This window comes from Eleutherodactylus coqui, chromosome 5, assembly GCF_035609145.1.
Source record: "Eleutherodactylus coqui strain aEleCoq1 chromosome 5, aEleCoq1.hap1, whole genome shotgun sequence".
Lineage (NCBI taxonomy): Eukaryota > Metazoa > Chordata > Amphibia > Anura > Eleutherodactylidae > Eleutherodactylus > Eleutherodactylus coqui.
The window spans coordinates 204,073,671-204,096,110 of record NC_089841.1 but is presented as its reverse complement, the minus strand read 5'-3'; the positions used below and the strand labels follow the sequence as shown (position 1 = coordinate 204,096,110).

The 22,440-nt window shown below is 42.7% G+C and overlaps 1 protein-coding gene across 1 annotated transcript in view; it reads right to left on the bottom strand.

Moving 5' to 3' along the window:
- Positions 1 to 22,161, bottom strand: part of FANCC (FA complementation group C) — a 128,647-nt gene extending 106,486 nt beyond the window's left edge. Inside the window, exons 1-4 of the mRNA XM_066604083.1 lie at positions 22,134 to 22,161; positions 21,019 to 21,232; positions 13,689 to 13,773; positions 1,019 to 1,113 (exon numbers count right to left, since the gene is read on the bottom strand). Of these exons, the coding sequence (XP_066460180.1) occupies positions 1,019 to 1,113; positions 13,689 to 13,773; positions 21,019 to 21,183 (345 nt within the window). The 5' untranslated portion in view covers positions 21,184 to 21,232; positions 22,134 to 22,161. The remainder of the gene's footprint in view (positions 1 to 1,018; positions 1,114 to 13,688; positions 13,774 to 21,018; positions 21,233 to 22,133) is intronic.
- Between the last annotated feature and the right edge of the window lie 279 nt (positions 22,162 to 22,440).

The window sequence follows — 22,440 nt, the reverse complement described above, 5'->3', positions numbered from 1 at the left end:
AATGCTGAGGAGATCCTGAAAACATGACCTGTTGGCGGTCCCTGAGGACTGGAGTTGGGGAACACTGACATAGTGTACTAAAAAGAGCAGAAGGCTCCTAAAGTACTCCTTCGTTAATTGTCCAACTATCGTGTGGAGGTTATCTGGAAGCCCCCGCTTAGCTCAGTGAACACCAGATGTGTGATAAAGGTAGGACTGAAATCACTTTCATTCTCTTGCAGTGTTTTCATTCCAGGTCAAAGGTGATTAAATTGGTGAGAATTCAGTAAAAGAACATTAGCAGAGCTCTTTCTTACATCTGGAAAGGACATTTTTTTCTCTCAGCGGTTTATATGGGTATAACCATATAATTAAAAATAATTTCATAGCATAAATATATAAATAGCTGTCCATCAATGTAATTTCATGTCACAAATGTGTAATTCATTTTCTACAGATCCACCACCCCAAAATCTCTAAAATCTTTAAGAGTGGATATTTACCTAATCCCAGGCAAAGCATGGGCAGAATACTCAGCAGCACATGTGAAAAAGACTTGGGTATACTAATAGAACATAGACTGCACATGAGTCAACAATGTGATGCAGCAGCCAAAAAGGCAAACACAATTCTGGGATGTAATAAGAGAAGCATAGAGTCTAGATCACATGAGGTAATTATCCCCATCTACTCTTCCTTAGTCAGACCTCATCTGGAATACTGTGTCCAGTTCGGGGCACCCCAGTTTAAAAAAAGCCATGGACAAACTGGAGCAAGTTCAGAGAAGAGTTACCAGGGGGTTGAACCCTGGAGGTCCCTTCCAACTCTACCATTCTATGAGTCTACGACTGTGAAAACAGCCTGCACCGCTGATAAGAGTTCATCGCTCAATTCTAGACAACTAGAATTGAGCGAGGAACGAATCGTGCACATAAAACGTTTATCGCTCAAAAGATGGCTTTGAGTGAATTTTGAGCAAGAATCGTTGTGTCTAAATGGGCCTTAAGGCCTTACATTGCTGCCATGTGTGCAGTCTTACCTTTACCCAGCTATTGGCCTTTCTTTCTATGGTATTTTGTGGTTGACTGCTGGTCAAACAGCAAAGGCAGCAGATCAGCAATTGCCGAGTGTCTTCTGTAAAAAGAAAAAAAAAAAAAATTTACCTTATAAATTTCTATACAATACAAAAATCACGATTTTTTAATACGTAAATAAACGTTTATGCACACACATTATATTATATATTACGCACACACTCAGGTTTATTCTACACTATATTCTCTTATAGATTGCCCTACATGGTATTCTCACTGTTTTCAATATTAAGAAATATGATAATGTTATGTAATCAATTTTTTTTATCGCATTGCAAACAATACAAACGCGCGTTGCGATGCGATTTTAACATTACAAAGTCTCATTGACTTTTGCAATAAAAAAATCGTGCCATAAAATTGCACAAGGTTATCGAGGGCGGCAGCGATCTGATGCATGATTATTCTCTAAAAAAAACATTGCTGACGTTCACAAATAGCAGTGAATAAAGATGCGATTTTGCTGCAAATTAGCCTCAGGGCTCCTGCACACTTGCAAATCGCGATATCGCTGCGTTTTTATTAACGCGAATGTCAATAGGACTTTCTAATGTTAAAAAGCCATCGCACAAAAATCACAAGTCTGTGCTTTGCGATTTTTGTGAGATGCGCTTTTACCATGAGAAAGTCCTTATTGACATTTGCGTAAAAAAAAAAAAAAACGCAGCAATTTCACGATCGCAAGTGTGAAGGCCCCCTAAGGAAAAACGCTAACAATTTTTTTTTTTATGAAAACCAACGGCAAAAATGTTTTTTTTGGGGCACAAATTAAACCAAATGCAATAAAAATTGATTCAAAGGTATCTACAGTACAGCCCTTAAAGGGAACCTGCCGTGTTTGAAATGAAGTCCTTTCGGCAGCGCGTTATAGAGCAGGACGAGCTGAGCAGATTGATATATAGCTTTGTCAGAAACTTGGATTTTATTCATTTTAATCTTTGCTCTTTCTGAGCTTAGAGGTTCAGTGACTAATGGCACATACAAAATCAGCTGTCAGACGCTGATAAGACCACCACTGAACCTCAGGCGCTGATAAGACCACCACTGAACCTCAGGCGCTGATAAGACCACCACTGAACCTCAGGCGCTGATAAGACCACCGCTGAACCTCAGGCGCTGATAAGACCACCGCTGAACCTCAGGCGCTGATAAGACCACCGCTGAACCTCAGGCGCTGATAAGACCACCGCTGAACCTCAGGCGCTGATAAGACCACCGCTGAACCTCAGGCGCTGATAAGACCACCGCTGAACCTCAGGCACTGATAAGACCACCGCTGAACCTCAGGCGCTGATAAGACCACCGCTGAACCTCAGGCGCTGATAAGACCACCGCTGAACCTCAGGCGCTGATAAGACCACCGCTGAACCTCAGGCGCTGATAAGACCACCGCTGAACCTCAGGCGCTGATAAGACCACCGCTGAACCTCAGGCGCTGATAAGACCACCGCTGAACCTCAGGCGCTGATAAGACCACCACTGAACCTCAGGCGCTGATAAGACCACCGCTGAACCTCAGGCGCTGATAAGACCACCACTGAACCTCAGGCGCTGATAAGACCACCACTGAACCTCAGGCGCTGATAAGACCACCACTGAACTTCGAAGCTCAGAAAGAGCAAAGATTAAAGTGAATAAATCATAGGTTATACTCAAACTATTCCCAAATCAAGCACCTAGGAGTTGTCATTTTGCTGCAAAACTCGGCATGCAGTTACATCTTTTGGCGTGACGAATGGTCTTGCCATCTAAGGCCTTAAAAGTGATTCCATTTTTGTACTATAAAAAGGCTCTCAGAGGCTACTTGTGTGTAGTGACCTATATTTCCCCTTGTGTAGAGCTTGTTGACCACTAGACGCCTCTATGACACAATCAGAGATTTTGCCCAATTAACAGAATTTGAGAGGGGCCCTTTATTGGAATGCGAGAAGATGGATGTCCGAATGAACGAATTGCCCACCATCTGGGCAGACTGTTAGGAGATGCTGGGACCAGTGGATGCGTGAAGGCACACACACACACACACGGTGTCCGGGCTCAGAACGTCCTCAACAGACCACCAATTGAGAGAAACATCTGATCATCTGACAAGCACAAGCAGCTAAAACAGTTTTGTTGTCCGCCATCCAGAGACAGGTGGCACTATTGTTACAGGCCCCTGCGTCTGTTGGCACCATTTCCAAGTGCTTTGCTGAAGGACATTTGACACCCAACTTCACCCTCGTTTGCAGTTGTGTCATGAATGACAAAACTTTACTCCTACAGAGTGGGACCGCGTTGTCTTCAGTGATGAAGAAAAGTTTAGTTTTGGCACGGACAATGGCCGTGTTTGTGTCTGGAGACCTAGGGGTGAACGCCTCAATCCTGCCTTTGCTGTGAAGCGACACACTGCCTCCTGCTGGTGTGATGGTCTGGGGGAGCCATTGCATCCAACAGTCGGTCACCCCTAGTAGTGGTACAAGGGACAATGACAGCTCAGAGATATGTTCAAGACATGCTGCAGCCACATGTGGTCCTCTCATGGCGGCTTCCAAGAGGCATTTACCAGCAGGAAAATGCTCAGCCACACATAGCATGGGTGTCACAGGAATGCCTCCACAATATTGCCACACTTCCGTGGTTGTCGGTCGCTAGATCGCCAACAGAACATGTATGGGAACATCTGTGACACCAACTTCAACACCCTTTGAGTTTGAACGATCTAGAAGCTCAGTCACAGCAAATGTGGACCAATATGCCACAGTATACCATATGCAACCTGTATGCCTTCATGCCCCACCTGTATCACATCTTGCATCCAAGCTAAAGACAGCCCAACAGGGTATTAGAACCTCCCTTCAAGTGTTCAGTTTTATATAATAAAGTATCCGTTGTAATCACTTACTTATATCAACATTGCAATCACACCAATTGTCCCAAATACGGGATTTACGGGTCCAACAGTCATCAACCTATAGCGTATGGCACCCAGAGGATGACCGCAGGGTCAACTTATTTTCAGCTCTCCAGATCCTGCCCTTTTACAAGATGGAGCACAAATCACACCTTGCATGGAATAGCATGTCCCAACACACCTCCCTGCCACCACTGGCCACTTCGGACAGGTAAGTCACCCACCTCGCTTTCCACCAGCCTAGACACGACTAATACACTTTGGGGTAAAGGATCTTTTTCTGTTTTTGGCTTGTTATCTACGCATTCTTCTGTCTGTTGCCTGCTTTGACCCTTGGCCTGTTTCTCATCCACACAAGTTATCCGCCTGGCTTTAAATTAGACTATTTCCAGAGTAATGATCTGAGGGTTCCTTCAGTGAAGACCAAATCCCAAAAGAGTGAATACAGGGGAACCCCAAATTCTGCCCCTGGATCTATCCCCAAGTGAAATCAGTTTAGAAGTACAGCAGATTCACATCCATTGCGTGACAACCATATTTTTTTTCTCTGAAATGCTTCTTACAAAGCCACTCCTTCGTTGCCCTGGCGGTGTGCTTGGGATCATTGTCATGCTGAAAGACCCAGCCAAGTTTAATCTTCAGTGCCCTTGCTAATGGAAGGAGGTTGGCACTCAAAATCTCACGATACATGGCTCCATTCATTCTTTCATTTATATGGATCAGTCGTCCTGGTCCCTTTGCAGAGAAACAGCCTGAAAGCATGATGTTGCCACCCCCATGCTTCACAGTAGGTATGGTGTTCTTTGGATGCAACTCAGCATTCTTTCTCCTCCAAACACGACGAGTTGTGTTTCTGCCAAACAGTTCTACTTTGGTTTTATCTGACCATATGACATTCTCTCAATAGTCTTCTGGATCATCCAAATGCTCTCTAGCAAACTTCAGTGGGCCCTGGGCATGTACTGGCTTAAGCAGGGGGACACATCTGGCACTGAAGGATCTGAGTGGTGGCGGTGTAATGTGCTACTGATGGTAGCCTTTGTTACGTTGGTCCCAGCTCTCTGCAGGTCATTCACTAGGTTCCCCCGTGTGCTTCTGAGATTTTTGCTCACCGTTCTCGTGATCATTTTCACCCCACGGGGTGAGATCTTGCGTGGAGTCCCAGATCGAAGGAGATTATCAGTGGTCTTGTATCTCTTCCATTTTCTAATTATTGCTCCCACAGTTGATTTCTTCACACCAAGCTGCTTGCCTATTGCAGATTCAGTCTTCCCAGGCTGGTGCAGGGCTACAATTTTGTTTCTGGTGTCCTTCGACAGCTCTTTGGTCTTCACCATAGTGGAGTTTGGAGTGTGACTGCTTAAAAGTTCAAACAGATGCCATTACTACAGGTAATGAGTGGAGGACAGAGGAACCTCTTAAAGAAGAAGTTACAGGTCTGTGAGACCCAGAAATCTTGCTTGTTTGTAGGTGACCAAATACTTATTTTCCACCATAATTTGCAAATAAATTAGTTAAAAATCAGACAATGTGATTTTCTGGATGCGTTTTCTCATGTTGTCTCATAGTTGAGGTCTACCTATGATGTCAATTACAGGCCTCGCTCATCTTTTTAAGTGAAAGAACTTATACAATTGGCATCTGACTAAATACTTTTCCCCTCACTGTGTTGTGTGTGTGTGTGAGATATATATATATATATATATATATATATATATATATATATATATATATTATACACACACACACACACACACACACACACACATTTTCATCCAAAGAAGCCAACAATTAAAGGGAAAGGAAACCCAAATCTCCGTGCAGCTGTATCAAATGACCAATAATACGGCAAACATAAAACAGAATGAAAATATCCAGGCTTTTGAAGTCTAAATAATTACTAAGGTCGAGTTTCTAAGTTAAAAATTCATTTTATAAATCAGCAGTAAATTGTACCATAGCGATACTTTTGCAAAGAGAATATTTTTATGCCAATATACACAAGAAGAAGTGCACAATGAGTCAGAGGTAGTCCACAAGGAAGAAAAGTATTTTCGGATGACTAAACTGCCTTCTGAAAAATTAACAAAATATATTTTGCATTCATTAAAAACTTTTTAAAAAAAAATAATTTCCAAAAACTATGAAGGATTTTATGCAATGAGTTTGGTAGTTTAAAACTATTAACTAAAGTAATTGAAAATATACAATTTCCTGCAAAGAACCGTAGTCTGTCTTTTATTTCACCTATTTTTCATTAGCAACACAAACCCGTAACTAAGATAGAAATGACCCGACCATAACAGTTAACGTAAGCTACTTTAATTGAACTCTATGGTTTCATCAGGTGCTTAAAGATGTTAATACTGATGTAAAGCAGCCTCATGTAATAAATGTCTAGCTGCCCTGTAGGGCTGTTGTGACCTCCTGCTGGTAGCATCTTTGCAAATCAGTAATGTTTGGCTGATTGCAACAGACAACCATGTATTGGATTTATTTTCTTTACAAGTTATTAATTCAGCATGATACAGTGTTAAAGGGGATGCAGAAAAGACCTCGTTGGCCACCATAATATTCTTTCATGAGAGTGGGTGATATTTTTTTTATAGAATGCCCTCTGCCCATCCAGTGTGGTCAGCTAGATTTTTTTAATGCAGGAAACCCTACAAATCAAAGTCTATTCTTTACCAGCAGACATTTAAACAATATGATTATGATTTCCTGCTTCACAATGAGAAAATAACTCAACCACTACACCACAGTAGTAAAATCGATTTTAACTGCCTGCTCTGCTCCCCACACACAAAATGCATGCTCAGCATATTAAAGCGGGGAATATGTTGAGTATTGTAATTAAAGGGAAAGGAGGGGTGTCTCTGGCCGTTCTAGATATAAAAAGAAGAAATAAAGACCACAAATGTTAGTTTTATTCTTTCTTTTTTTCTAAAAGGAAAGAAAGATAAATTCCAGCTGCTAGAGACCTCGGGAAGGTGGCTGTAGGTTGGTCTTATGTAATAATAACACGGAGATGATATAAAGGGTGACACATAAATGAACCATCTGTACTTAAAAACTATGAAAAAGAAAGTTCAAGAAAAACACTCCGGGTGTTAAAGTCACTGAACGGAATTGTGCTATTTAAGGGATTCTATAGAAAACTTCAAACTCTATTCTATGGGTGATATATATTATATACCGTATATTCCGGCGTATAAGGCGACGGGGCGTATAAGACGACCCCCCAACTGTCACCTTATACTCCGGGAATACAGCGGAGCAAAAAAAAAAAAAAATCATTGCTCACCTCCCCTGGCATTCTGCGGCGCTACTGCAGGCTGTCGCTCCCTCCTGGTCCTTGAAATTCCCGCCTCCGGAAAGCTAATACTGTGATTAGCTAACACACGCCGTCAGCCAATCACAGCCATTCAATGACATCATTGAAAGCTGTGATTGGCTAAAACACACGTGGCTTCAGCCAATCACAGCCATTCAATGATGTCATTGAATGGCTGTGATTGGCTGACGGCGTGTGTTAGCTAATCACAGTATTAGCTTTCTGGAGGCGGGGATTTCAAGCCCCGCATTCAGAAAGCAATGCTCTGCCGGGGACCAGGAGGGAGTGACAGCCTGCAGCAGTGCCGCAAAACGCCGGGGGAGGTGAGTAATGATTTTTTTTTTTTTGACACTTTCTTTTTTTTGTATTACCGGCGTATAAGACGACCCCCGACTTCAGAGCAGATTTTTGGGGGTTCAAAAGTCGTCTTATACGCCGGTATATACGGTATGTTAGGGCTCATTCCAAGGATGTAATTTTAGGAATGTAGTCAATGAACGTACATTTATTTTCACGGATACAATCGTATTAGCTTAATTACATTACGTATAATACGTGCGTGAAAAAGAACGCAGCATGTTCTATTTCACCGCGTATTACGTGTGTACAGCACTATTAATTACTATGGGTTACGTATTAAACACTGTTCATATGCAATACATTATGTATGTGCAGTGCTCATCGTGCAACGCCGCTGTGAAAGAGAGCGGGGTATGTAAAAAAATAAATAAACTAGTCACACTGAGCAGGATAGTGTGCATGAGATACGCTGTCATGGGCAGTGCACAATCGCTGCCATACACAGTGATAGCCGGTTGACGCGGCGGTAAAACGTGTATCCCGCAGCGTTTTACGCATACAGCCATGGGAATGAGCCCTAAGACAGACAGACAGACTGAATAGGCAAGATAGACAAACAGGATATACAAGATAGACAGATAGGATAGACAAGATATATAGATAGACAGACAGACAAGATGGAGAGATAGACAGACAGATTAGATAGGATAGATATAGAAATCCAGAAACACAACCAAACAAGTGAAGTGCAGGGCCATAAATTTGAAAGGAAAATGCTGCTGCGGATAACAAAGGCTTGGCTGCTTATCTTAAGGTCCATTTACACTGAAAGATAGTCGGTCAAACAAAATCGCTCAAAGGACAGCTTGAGTGACAGTTTCAAGCGATCATCTTTGCATAACTCTAAGTAGCTAATTAGCTACTTAAGAGTTAATGCAGGTGGAGCAAGATACTGCCGCGATAGATCCGAGAACAATGCAGCTGTTTTGTATATGCAAACAGCTGCATTGTTCTCGGAGCTTTCAGCTGGTGTCCCGCTGAGAACTGCTAGCGGGATATCAGCTGAAAGAATTCTATCAGCGCCGCCCGCTGAGAAAATCAGCGTGCGGCGCTGATAACACTCATTGGTGATTTCTAGCTTGCTAGAACGAATAGTGCACGATGGCCGCATGTTTAGACACAACGATTATCACTCAAAAGATGGCTTTTGAGCGAATTTGAGCATTAATCGTTGTGTCTAAATGGGCCTTTACAGCATTGTGTGAAACCACAAAAACCTAAGTTAGCATATCATACTGAAGTCTCCAGGATATCACTTGTTTGTACCGTCAGCACATAAATCATGAAGAAAGAAAAAATACCTAGACTGCACTTCCCAGCAAGGAGAAAAGCACAGTTGTTCAAAAAGGTTTATATAATTTGATTATTATATTTAATTCTTTTTTATGTATGAGAGATCCTAAACAGCAGAAAAGGCTAATCCACTGATTAAGGCCTCCTGCACACGGGCATGTCGGACTCCACATGCAGGATTCCCGCAGTGGAGTTCGCCCTGATGCCCAACAGGTGGCCCTAGCTTACTTGTCCAGCAGCTTCTGCACATGATGCAGATGTGCCGGTCTGGCACTCCGTTGTGCATGCGCAGTAGCCGCTGAGGGGGGGGGGGGGGTGACGTGTATCCCGCGGGACGGACGGCTTCCACTGACTTCAATGGAAGTCAGCCACGCGTAGCCCGTACAAAATCGCAGCATGCTGCGATTTATTCTCTGCGAGCGGAAAATCACAATCGATTTCCGCTCGTGAAGATGAAGTGGCGTTTTGCCATTGAATACTATGGGCTGTATTAACTGCGGAGTCCGGAGGCGGACGGCCACCGCAATGCAAATACACCCGTGCACGGGATATGCCGAACCTGAAAATCTGTCACAGAACACCAGGTATCAGGTGAGGGTCTTCTCAAGGGTTTCTCTAGTCAGTACTAACTCTTGCAGCAGAAGCTTGGCTGTACTCATCACTGGATTCCTGTGGTGAGTGCAAAGGCACATCTTCAGTGGTTGTGTCGTCACCAAGACATGCATGTACGTCAGTTTGCCTAGATTGTGGGCGTTCTAAAATGTACATGTGTGTAATCTTCCAGGAAGGGGTTAATAGACTTCAGAAGCAGAGAAGATATTTTTAAGTGAATCTCACAATATCTTCAACTGTGAATCTATGATTAGCTGTCAGCCTATGCTTTCGAATGCGTATGGCTAGCCGCAAAACGTAGCCCCCATCTTCATATGTATTTCAAACACCCAGAAATGCGTTTAAATAGATTTTACATTTTTGACACATACAAATAAAACCTAAAATTACAAAATAAAAAATAAATAGACCAAATCCCCAAACCCTGGCACACTAAATATACAGGTCACCTTCATGCAATTTTTTTCTCTAGCCCGTGGCACGTCTTCATGGGCTGCCTGTCAAAATGCAGTATAAGGCCTTAGTCACACAGGAGTTTTTCCCCGTGAATTGCGGATCGCATGACGAATGCGCATCCGCAAATCGCGTGACCAGGACCGAAAAATCGCTCCTAGCCGCATTTCATTAGAAACGGGCCGGAGCTGTCCAGCGCATTGAATTCAATGGAGCCGGCAATACAGCCGTCTCCATTGAAAGCAATGGGCTGCGGGCGATCTCACAATGAATTTTCGGGAAGAGCTTAAAAATATAAGCCCTTTCCTGAAATTCATCCAGAAATGTGTAAAAACAAAAAAAAAAAAATATATACTCACCTGGTCCCGGCAGACGGAGTTCAGCCGTGGCCGGCCGGCAGTTCTCCTGAACTGCTCTGAGTAGTATTCAGCAGCCGGGGATTTAAAATCCCCGCCTGCTGAATGAGCTGCCTCTGATTGGTCACAGCCTCACCAATCAGAGGCAGCTCTCACTTACCCATTCATGAATTCATGAATGGGTGAGTGAGTGCTGCCTCTGATTGGCTCAGCGCAGGGACCAATCAGGGGCAGCTCTGAGCTGTCATTCAGCTTTAAATAAAGGAAATAAAAGTTAAAAAAAAAACCTTTTCCAATATTAATAATAAAAAAAATAAAAGCATTCATTATCGCTACGTCTATGAAAGTCCGATCTGTCGAAGGAACATATTATTTCTACTGCATGGTTAATGTTGTCAGAAAAAAAAAATAGACAACCCCAGAATTGTGCATTTTTAGTCACGTCGTCTCAAAGCGATCAAAAAGTCATACGGACTCCAAAATGGTACCCGTAGAAACTACAGGACGTCCTGCAAAAAAATAGCTCACAAAACTATCTCAACGGAAATGTTATGGCTTACAGAAGACGGCAAGAGAAAATAATCTTATGTTTTACAAGTAGTACAGCAAAAGTAAAACTATATAAATGTGGTATCACTGTAATCATACCGTCCTACAGAATAAAGCTATCATGTCATGTTCGCTGCAATGTGAACGCCATAAAAACAAGAGCCCCCCCAGATAGCATAACTTTTTCATTTTTCCGTCGACGCGGCCGTATAAGGGTCTCTTTTTTTGCATGGTGAACTGTAGTTTTTATCGGCGCCAGTTTTGGGTACATTGACTATTGTAAAACTTTTATTATATTTTTTTATTATAACAGGGAGAGAAAACGTATCAATTCTGCCATAGATTTTGGGTTGTTTTTTTTTTACAGCGTTAATCATGCAGCATAAATGACACAATCCTTTTTTTCTGCGGGTCGGTACGGTTACAACGATACCAAAATTCTTACTTTTTATATAGGTTTTTCCACTTTTCTGCAATAAAACCTCTTTTTTGGAAAAAAAAATTTCGAAATCGCTGCATTCAAAGTCTTGTAACTTTTTTATTTTTCTATGTACGGAGTTCTGTAAGGGATTATTTTTTTCGAGACGAGCTGTAGTTTTTATTGATACCATTTGGGGGTAAATACAGCTTTTTTGATCCCTTTTATTGTGCTTTTAGGGAGGCAAAATGCTAAAAATTAAAACATTTTTTAGGGGTTTTTTTAAACCCTTTTTTCTTTGCAGAGTCAGAAGCATGTGCAACTTATTTTACACGTGGTTATGGACGCGACAATACCAAATATGTGGGATTTTCATCTTTTTTATGCCAATATGACAAAAAAGGTTTTTTTTAACATTTTTTTTTTACATTTTTCATTTTTGTACATTTTTATTATTATTTTTTTTTATTTTTTACACGGTTTGTGTCCCCCTGGGGGACTTAAGCGGTCACATGCTATTCATTGGGCTCAGCCAGCCACAGGTTTTAGTAGTGTTTTTGCCTTCAACAGCAAGCGACCGCTGAAACCTGTGATTGGCTGGTCGGTTACATGCAAAGTGAATGGCACTTGCCCGACAGCTACTACTGGAATCAGAGCAGCAAGGCTGGGGAGGCAAGTATTCCCTGTCCTGATTTTTAATCCTGGAAAATATCTTAAAAGTAAAGCCGCTTTCAGACAAGTGACAGAGAACGAGTATGCGCTCTGATTTATAAGGTGTCAGGGGGTGGTAACATGAACAAAGTCCATGAAACCCCCCAGGTGATATAAAGTCTTACAGAGTAGGAAGAGGAACACAGGCCCTCCTTCCTTGAAGACCGAAACTGCAACTCTAACTGCAATGTAGCCTGAGATAGAATCATTAGTACAGGCCGAAGGGAGAGCAGCAGGAATATGCATCTTCAACTTACTGTATTTTAAACCAGATTGCAACTAGAGGTGTGATTTTGGTCTTGTTTGAAAGCCAGGATTTTTGGATTTATTGCAAAATCAAGATCGTTACAGCTCTAGCTGCAATCTAGCCTTTAGTACATCCTTAGTAGGTAAAGGGTTAAACGCCCTCCTCAGAACAAACAAAAGTGGGCAGCCCAATAGGTGCCTGACCTATGCAATTGCACAGGGTGCATCAACCATCTTTGATAAAGTGGGCACCAGTGAAGGCCTAGAACCTGAGACTCACCACAAACACTAATAATAATATCAATTATAAACCAGTATAGTCTAGGTATTCTATAGCACTTTTATTAAATTATTTTATGTCTGGAGCTGTTATTTCATCACTATATGTTGGTATTATTTGAGCACTATATAGAGGTTTTTATTTAGACACACTTTGCACTGCTACTTAGATTATATTATTTTTGCAGTATATGGTAGTGGCATCACTGTACACTACTGTTATTTACACAACTGTATGGATGTTATTTTGGCCAACATATGGCACTGTTATTTGGGCACTATCATGTATCATGCTGATAATTAAGCATGGTGGGGGGAATTTATTAAGACTGGTCTTTCAAATGCCAGTCTTAATATGATTCCCGTAGTCACGAAATGTGCCTAAACTATGAAAGTGAATAATGTATGAATGGCGCACGCCTCTTCATACAGTAGGCGAACCTCAGGCTGTCCATGTGAATATAAAGAAATCTACATCAGCAATGAGCTGGACTAGATTGCTAGTATTATTTATATCAGTTTCTGGGGTAAATTATACATAAATCTGTCAGGTCAGGGCAGCCATACTCCCTATAATAAGCCATGCCCGCATTTCTTAAAAATGGCATGAGTGGTTTAACCCTTTCCAATCCACTGTCTGACGTCTGTAAAGCTCTGATGTTGGAAGACGTCCGTCGGGGTTCTTTTACTGTATATTGCCAGCCTCTCTGCTGTCAGTGCCTATCTAACCTGTCACCTCATGCAATACTGGCTTTAGCCAGCATATAGCGCCGTTGTATAATGGCAGAAAAAGAGTAAGTCCCCTAGGAAAACCAGGATACAAATTGGATTGGAAAGGGTTAAATGTGAAAATACAAACAAAACTCTCCCCCCCCCCCCCAAAAAAAGCACACACTTTAGTGAGGCTTGCACCACAATTTGTGACTTTAACCCCTTTTGCCATGATAAATCCCCCTTTTATGCCATCATTTTTCATTGCATGTGCATACTATGGGAAAGGTGTCAGAAGAAGGTACCGCACCGCATACAATCCAAAGTACCATTGGCTCTGGCTACACGGGATATATTTTCACCCAGTAAATTGGATAGTAATGTAGGTCTGTGTACTTACTATGACTAACGACAAAAGGGTTCCAACAAAGGCGGCCCAGAAACTGTCCAAGAGCAGGTAGCCTTTCGATTGCTGTAGTCGGCTCCTGAAAGCAATAACACAAAATAAAGAACAACTTTAAATTGGCGTCAAAAAATCTTTATAAATTAAGTTATAAATACTAATACTAGTGTAATACTGATACAAGAACTTATAAATACTATCAAGGTGGCAGATACTTTCATCTATTGTCATTATCCCTCCTTGGATACAACTACTCCAAAGTTAAAGGGATTTTCCAATTGCAGAACATTTCTTTTTTGTACAAACACCTAGTAATGGTATAAAATAACAAAAAAAAAATCTTACTAATCCCATGCCAACACTTCCCTGGTCCCTCATCAGTCTCTGATTATATATATATATATATATATACATACATACATATATATATACACACACACACACACACACACACACTACCGTTCAAAAGTTTGGGGTCACATTGAAATGTCCTTATTTTTGAAGGAAAAGCACTGTACTTTTCAATGAAGATAACTTTAAACTAGTCCTAACTTTAAACAAATGCACTCTATACATTGCTAATGTGGTAAATGACTATTCTAGCTGCAAATGCCTGGTTTTTTGTGCAATATCTACAAAGGTGTATAGAGGCCCATTTCCAGCAACTATCACTCCAGTGTTCTAATGGTACAATGTGTTTGCTCATTGGCTCAGAAGGCTAATTGATGATTAGAAAACCCTTGTGCAATCATGTTCACACATCTGAAAACAGTCTAGCTCGTTACAGAAGCTACAAAACTGACCTTCCTGTGAGCAGATTGAGTTTCTGGAGCATCACATTTGTGGGGTCAATTAAACGCTCAAAATGGCCAGAAAAAGAGAACTTTCATCTGAAACTCGACAGTCTATTCTTGTTCTTAGAAATGAAGGCTATTCCATGCGAGAAATTGCTAAGAAATTGAAGATTTCCTACAACGGTGTGTACTACTCCCTTCAGAGGACAGCACAAACAGGCTCTAACCAGAGTAGAAAAAGAAGTGGGAGGCTGCGTTGCACAACTAAGCAAGAAGATAAGCACATTAGAGTCTCTAGTTTGAGAAACAGACGCCTCACAGGTACCCAACTGGCATCTTCATTAAATAGTACCCGCAAAACACCAGTGTCAACATCTACAGTGAAGAGGCGGCTGCGGGATTTTGGGCTTCAGGGCAGAGTGGCAAAGAAAAAGTCATATCTGAGACTGGCCAATAAAAGAAAAAGATTAAGATGGGCAAAAGAACACAGACATTGGACAGAGGAAGACTGGGAAAAAGTGTTGTGGACGGATGAATCCAAGTTTGAGGTGTTTGGATCACAAAGAAGAACGTTTGTGAGACGCAGAACAAATGAAAAGATGCTGGAAGAATGCCTGATGCCATCTGTTAAGCATGGTGGAGGTAATGTGATGGTCTGGGGTTGCTTTGGTGCTGGTAAGGTGGGAGATTTGTACAGGGTAAAAGGGATTCTGAATAAGGAAGGCTATCACTCCATTTTGCAACGCCATGCCATACCCAGTGGACAGCGCTTGATTGGAACCAATTTCATCCTACAACAGGACAATGACCCTAAACACACCTCCAAATTGTGCAAGAACTATTTACAGCAGAAGCAGGCAGCTGGTATTCTATCGGTAATGGAGTGGCCAGCGCAGTCACCAGATCTGAACCCCATTGAGCTGTTGTGGGAACAGCTTGACCGTATGGTACGCCAGAAGTGCCCATCCAACCAATCCAACTTGTGGGAGATGCTTCTAGAAGCGTGGGGTGCAATTTCACAAGCTTACCTCAACAAATTAACAGCTAGAATGTCAAAGGTGTGCAATGCTGTAATTGCTGCAAAAGGAGGATTCTTTGACGAAAGCAAAGTTTGATGTAAAAACAATGTTATTTCAAATACAAATCATTATTTCTAACCTTGTCAATGTCTTGACTCTATTTTCTATTCATTTCACAACACATGGTGGTGAATAAGTGTGACTTTTCATGGAAAACACAAAATTGTTTGGGTGACCCCAAACTTTTGAATGGTAGTGTATATATATACACATATACACACACACACACACACACACACACACACACACACACACACACACACACTGTATATATGTCACTAAGATCTAAGCTTATGTGGCACTTATGAACTGTTCTTCACCTTATAGATGTGTCCGCCTGTACCTTATCTCTAATATGGTTAAGGACTGCAATGTTTCCTGAAGGCAATTCAGTACAATAATGACATGTTAGCAAAACACTTGTATTCACAACCACTTGATGGCCACAAAAGACCCTTATAGGACAGAGATCTCATGACATAATATCACAAATATTGCTTTGAAAAGGTGGCCATCCAGGGATACACATGTGAAAATATTCAGCCAAGAGGACAAATAAGCAATGATGAATCTCCAGGTTTTAGTACGTGTTTAGTATGTAAGTGGGTAATCCAGCACAGCTCTAGGGTGTGTAATGGTATCAGTCGCACCCGAGAAGGCTTCCGACACATAAGAAGACACTGTATAATAAATGGCACATAATACGAATCCTGTTACAGATTTTGCTTTGGGGCCCATGAGCTTAGAGGTATACCTCTGGTGTAATTATCTGTGTGCCACAAATGTGTCTTTCATGCAATATTTAAAGGAAATAACAATACAAAGTTGACAAGATACAGTTGAAGACAATTATGTGCGCAAAGAATTACCATATTTTTCGGACTATAAGACACACCCAGGTTTAGGCAACAGAAAATAGGAAAAAATATATCTTAGACTGATTTAAATGTCTTTGGTGGTCTAAAGACTGGAGGGGTTTCTGTCCCTAACTTTGGTGGCTAAGGATAGGCTCACACAGGATGGAAATGCTGAGGAATTTCCGCAGTAGAAAATTCTGCAACTTTTCCACATGTAAAACGGAGTCAAAATCTGAACCATCAATGCAGATTTTGACCCAAAATCAAATGCGTATCCGTAGCGGATTTCGACAGATACAGTGTTCTCCTGACCTCCCAATACTTCGTGCTATCAGCCCAGCCTTTCCCCGGTACCCAGAGGCCTCTAGTGAGTGCAGGTCAAGTGATACAGAAATGGGCTACAACTTCAGTGGGCTCTCCCACCCTACGTTGATTTGACAGATCTGGTTGGGTGGCCAGAAAGAACCAAGCATCTGCGGGATGTATCACAGCATGGTTCTCTCAATGACCAGACAAAGTGCTGCCAAAGCCCCCGACTTCCAACTATAGGATGCACTCACACTTTTTAATAGGACAACTTCTTGCTAAAAAGTGCATCTTATGGTCAAACAAATATGGCAAGTTAAGACATTACGGTTTGCAGGATGCTCATGTCAGAAAATGTTTTAAGGGGTTTAGCCCAGGGCTCTTTCTAAGCTGTGCACTCTGGAAAGAGTTAAAATGACATACTAATGAGGCTAAATAAGCCCAATAATACCTCTACCCAAAGGGGGGAGAGGGCAGGAACTAGTGTGCTAAGCTCCCGCCCCCTCTCAGCAACCAGCAATGGGGCCAGGATGGGGTTTGAGCTTAGCAACTAGCTCCCGCCCCGTCCCCTCCCATTGCAAACTGCCGGCAAGGGGCGAAGAGGAGAAGAGAAGGGGGAGGAAGTTTAGCAGTCACGCTGCTAAGCTCCCTCCCACCTCCCTTCTGCAGCAGCCGTCATAGGCTCCCATAGGTGTCTATGCAGCGGCCGACATAGTTGGGCCAGAAAGATAGTTCCAGGACTATCTTTCCTGGCCGATGTAAAAGCGCCCATCTGATCTGATGCATTGGAATCCAATGCATCAGATAGTAGCGTATATCAGCCGGCCGTGAAAACGGCGGCCGATATACGTTCATGTGAATAAAGCCTGAGGCTGTATTCACACGACTGATATTCACATATGAGCTCTGTCCATGTCTGAGACAGAACCCATTCATTTGAATAGACCAAATTGGGGCCTGTTGGGTTTCCAACCAAGCGACATTTTGTGGGCAGTGCTGCACACTATTTTGTCCAGTATGTTCACCAACATCAGCAACAGAATCTCCATCGCTGATGTGAATCGGCCCGCAGACACCCACGGCTTTTTAAATAAGGCAGAAACACAAATGAATACAGTTGTTACAGAAGGATATAAAGCAATATTGTGCAGGAAAGGCCAGTAACGTAGTAAAAAACAAACAGAATGGACCGCCAAAGTTTGTTTTTTTCACTTTATGTGATCACTTATCGTAACTGTTCTCTCCCTGTGTATACAATTTATAGCTACATCATAGGCTTCTAAAGTGGGTGCTGAACATGGATAATGTACATTTAAAAAACCTGCTAACCATCTCCTGCTGCCGCAATAAACATCACATCTCTGGTTTACATGCACGGCTCACTCTAGACTTGCTGGGGCCATGCACAGAGACAGTCCGCGGAGAGCCAACCTAATAACTGTACCAAATCACAAAACGGTATAGACTGTTCATTATAGTAAGTGATAAATCATGGTTATTGCCCCGCTGCAGAGCCAGCCAGAGATGCTGTTGTTTACTATCGCTATTAACAAACCACATTAACCAGAAGTACACAGAGCCGCTGCGCGCCAGCAATTTGTTTCAGCAAGAGGCAACCATTCGAGTTAATTAGTCTCCCAACGAGGACTACAATACAATAGATAACGTTCTACTATTTTAAACTGGAAGAGAGGATCACAACTAAAGCCCCTCTTACATGGGGCAACTGTCGGGCGCTGAAGCTTGCATCCTTCCGGCCCACCCTCCTCCACATGCCCACGGCCGTGTCGGACTCCGCCAGCGGAATATCGCAGCGGAGTCCGACACAGCGCCCCCCAAAGACCCCATACTCACCTCTCCGGATCCGCCGTGTATGTCCCGTCTGGCGAGCCGCCGTGTATGCACAGTGTAGCGCATGACGTAGCCGGCGGTGACGCGTTTTCCCGCTTTCTTTCACGCTGCAAAATTCTGTGGTTCAATAGAACCAAATAGCTGCGGGATAACACAGCGGTGAAACGTGGCAGGAATCTGGCCATGGGAATTAGGCCTAAATAGGCTGTTGTTCATAGATGTATGACTGACTGTTTAAACTAAACGATGCAGCGGCGGACCAACAATGATTTTATGGTCGGCATGAAAGATCTGATTAGCGATTTATTGCTAATCGTTTTTGCACAGAATGCATTCAACTGCACAATTATCGTGACCCCCCCATCTAACAAGCTATTTGCATGATAACTGTCATGTAAAAGGGGGTTAACAATCAATATTATCAAATCCAGGTGTTAAAAAAATAAACATATCCTAGGATGCGTTCACATGTTGTGCTTTTTGTTGCCGTTTTCCCCAACTGCAGCAAAACTGCAGCTTTTTTTGCAACAATTTCAAAAACTATAGCAAAACGCATTATGGCTGCAACGTGTGATCACAGGCTTATAGTTTGCTATGTCCTGTGACGTCATGGGTGCCTGTACTCAATTCTACCAAAACTGTGGCAATTCGCAGGAAAACAATGTAAACAATGTACTATTCTCACCACATGGTTGTCAATGGCGTAGTTATTTTCCATTACAGGCACCCTTAGACTAGCGCTATTCACCAATTTAAGTCATGCAACATCTTCAATAGCGGTTGTTGGCGTTCCGTCACACTAAGCGAAATCGCTTTGGGCATTCTACAATGCAAAACTCGCAAAAATTGCGCTAGAAAACTCACTAAATGGTGCGGATTTGGCCACGTTTATTGTAGCAGATGTATTGCGGGATTTAACCTTTGTATTGTAAGAGTTGAGTTCCACGGCATCAATAGACATTTCGCAGATTTCAAAATCACTGCAGATTTGTTGTCGAAATGTTCTGCACCGCGTGATACTAGAAATCTCCTCCACGTGGCTTATGCAGGGAATGCTGCGATATTTCCACAGGAATTCTGGCAGCAGAAATTCCGCAGCATTTCCGCCATGTGTGAAGGTGGCCTTACAATAGATGACAGATACAAGGAGCTGGATATAGTTGCTGACATCATCAAGCTCCATCTCCCCCAGTCCAGGCAGTCAAAGACCACCCCTGCAGCACAATAAGGGCACACAAGGCTGTCAGCCAATGCAGAAAGCTACACACAACAGTCGGCATCAGGTTGTTGGTATGTAGCGTCCTGCCAGGAGAGGGGGCATTATGGCAGGTAAGTGCATTTAACTCTTTCCAATCCACTGTCTGCCATCTGAAGACATTCTGAGTAAAGGCTGTACAGCTCCAATGTCGGGAGACGTCCGGCAGGGTAATTCTTACTGTACATTACTGGCCGCTCTGTTGTCGGGGGGCCTTTCCAGCATGTCCCATACCACAGTACTGGCTCCAGCCAGCAGATGGCGCCATTGTATAATGGCAGAAAGAGAAAGCCCCCTAGAAAACCCTGAATCCAAAACTGGATTGCAAAGGGTTAAGTACTTGGGTTGGGAGAAGCTCCACTGTTCTGTCTCTTCCAAGTGCATTTAAGCCTAAGCCCTCATGCACACACGCGTATGCAATTTTTGTCCGTGACAAACGCACTATTTTCACTGCAAGTGTATGCGCAGTTTTGGTGCATATGCTTTTTTAGGTCCATGTTGCACCCGTATTCACCACGGTTGTCCCGCACACAAAAACAAAAAAATGCAAGAAGGTCCAACTGATTTCACTTCTTCCCCCCACTGTCTTTGGTAACATGCGTAAAGCAAAAGCTGTGAATATGCATTCAACTGCGTATAGGCTGCGTTTTTACATGATCCCATAGACTTTAATGGTCAATTTCAGTGCGTGATACAGACCAAAATAGGACATGCTGCAACATTTTTTACGCGTCTGAATACACCCATGCAAATCAATGGTGGTGTATACTGTTCGTAAAAAATACAGACATAGTACGCCTATGTACATGAGGCCTCATATACAGCTATTCCGTGTACATGGAAGGATACAGTACTGTATGGAGTGCACAGACCAGTATCGCATGCCATGGCCGTTGTGCTGTACTGTATTACCCCCCTAGAAGCAATGCTGGCTGACAAGGTAGAACATAAATGTAATGCAGACAATGGACAACACAGAGCCGCAGTCTGATCTGAAACATCTGTGCAATACTGCCATATTGAGGATATGTTTCATGTGGAAGCAAAGGAATAACAGATAGGAATATGAACCATAAATAAAACGAGCGGACGGACTACCGGTGTAATGTAAGCCTATATGTGCTTCTCGGATAGAACTAAATCAGGTCGATGTCACTGCAGTGATCAGTCTACTAAACCGCTTACCATATGCTTCAGCGTCTCGTACATCTGCGACAGGAACTCCTGTAATTCAGGCAAGCGCAGGCAGACATCTTGCTGAATCTCCAACGAGGATGTATTATCACCCCACTCAACAACTTTACGTAGCCAGGGCTCAATATCTATCCCAGGAGATGCGTCGCTGGTCATTCTCAAGAGGGCAACACAAAGCCACAGGAGGAAGAAGGAGATCACAGGCCTGGAAAGAGGAAACCAGATATTAGCTAAATCTCATACTAATGAATGCATCTAGATCCCCGGCATAGTCTTCTTTTTATCTTTGTTTAATTCAGAATAGTAACAAATTAGAACATACTCATACAGCATTTATACAATGTATCTGTTTGTTTCTGAAGCCAAAAGAAAAGGGATATTCTCTCCTTTTTTTGATACAATAAAAAGAACACAAATACTTGTTTAAGTTCTAATAAACAGCTATATTGGCCTCTGATTTATGTATCTTACTTACCATGACATGCCCGATGCATTTTTTTTTTTCCTCTTTTTTTTGGGGGGGGGGAGGGGGGGGGCAGACCAGATTATAGTGTTTGATGCGAGTTGAGCCAAGATCCCCATATCTTTTTTCATTTATCGGGACATCCCCTGTGCTGATACACTAATTTTTCATAGGGGATTGTTGTATTAACCAGCCTCACCCAGCCTGACGCCGAGGGCGACTCCACAGCCATCCAACTCATTGCAATCGTTTTTTCTGGCTAGAAAGAGAACCTCCCTAAGGCCTCTTTCACACGGGCGCTGCCATTGTCGGCCGTCCGCATTGCGGCTGCATCTGCCGTTTTCATGCCCCTTCATACGGCCAGGCTGCGGCAGTGGTAATGTATAAGGAGGCAGCGTCCACACTTGCTTGTTCAAGGTAAAATTAGATTTTATTCCCCCAGGTCCTCTTGTGGCAACGTTTCGATCTCCTTATGAGATCTTTGTCAAGTCTCCAGGAGCTACAGCCATCTGAAGTTGAACAAACTCTGTACCTCCAAAACTGTAATGTCCTTTCCCTATAGAACGAACAGAGCTCGTCCAAAACGATAGGAGGGGTGGGGGGCATTAAAGGGTTTATTCAGCAAGGGAAATACTTACTCTACCTGGTCTGAGTCCAGCAGTTCTGGCACTTCCACCTTCTGACCAGTTCTGACACTGTGTCAAATGGTATGGAGTTTGCCTCCTCCCTTTTGTTGTTGGTGCCATCGTCACATGGGGCTGGCTGCTTGCCTCATCTGAATAACTAAGCATGCCCCCTTCTTTGTAATGGCTGCTGCAGAGAAAGAGAACAATGGTGGCTTAGAGCTTATTCACACGAACATATTTGAGCTGCAAATTGCAAGTGCACAATTTGCGAGTACAATACGCAATGAATAGAGCCCAATGATTTCAATGGGTTCGGTCACATGT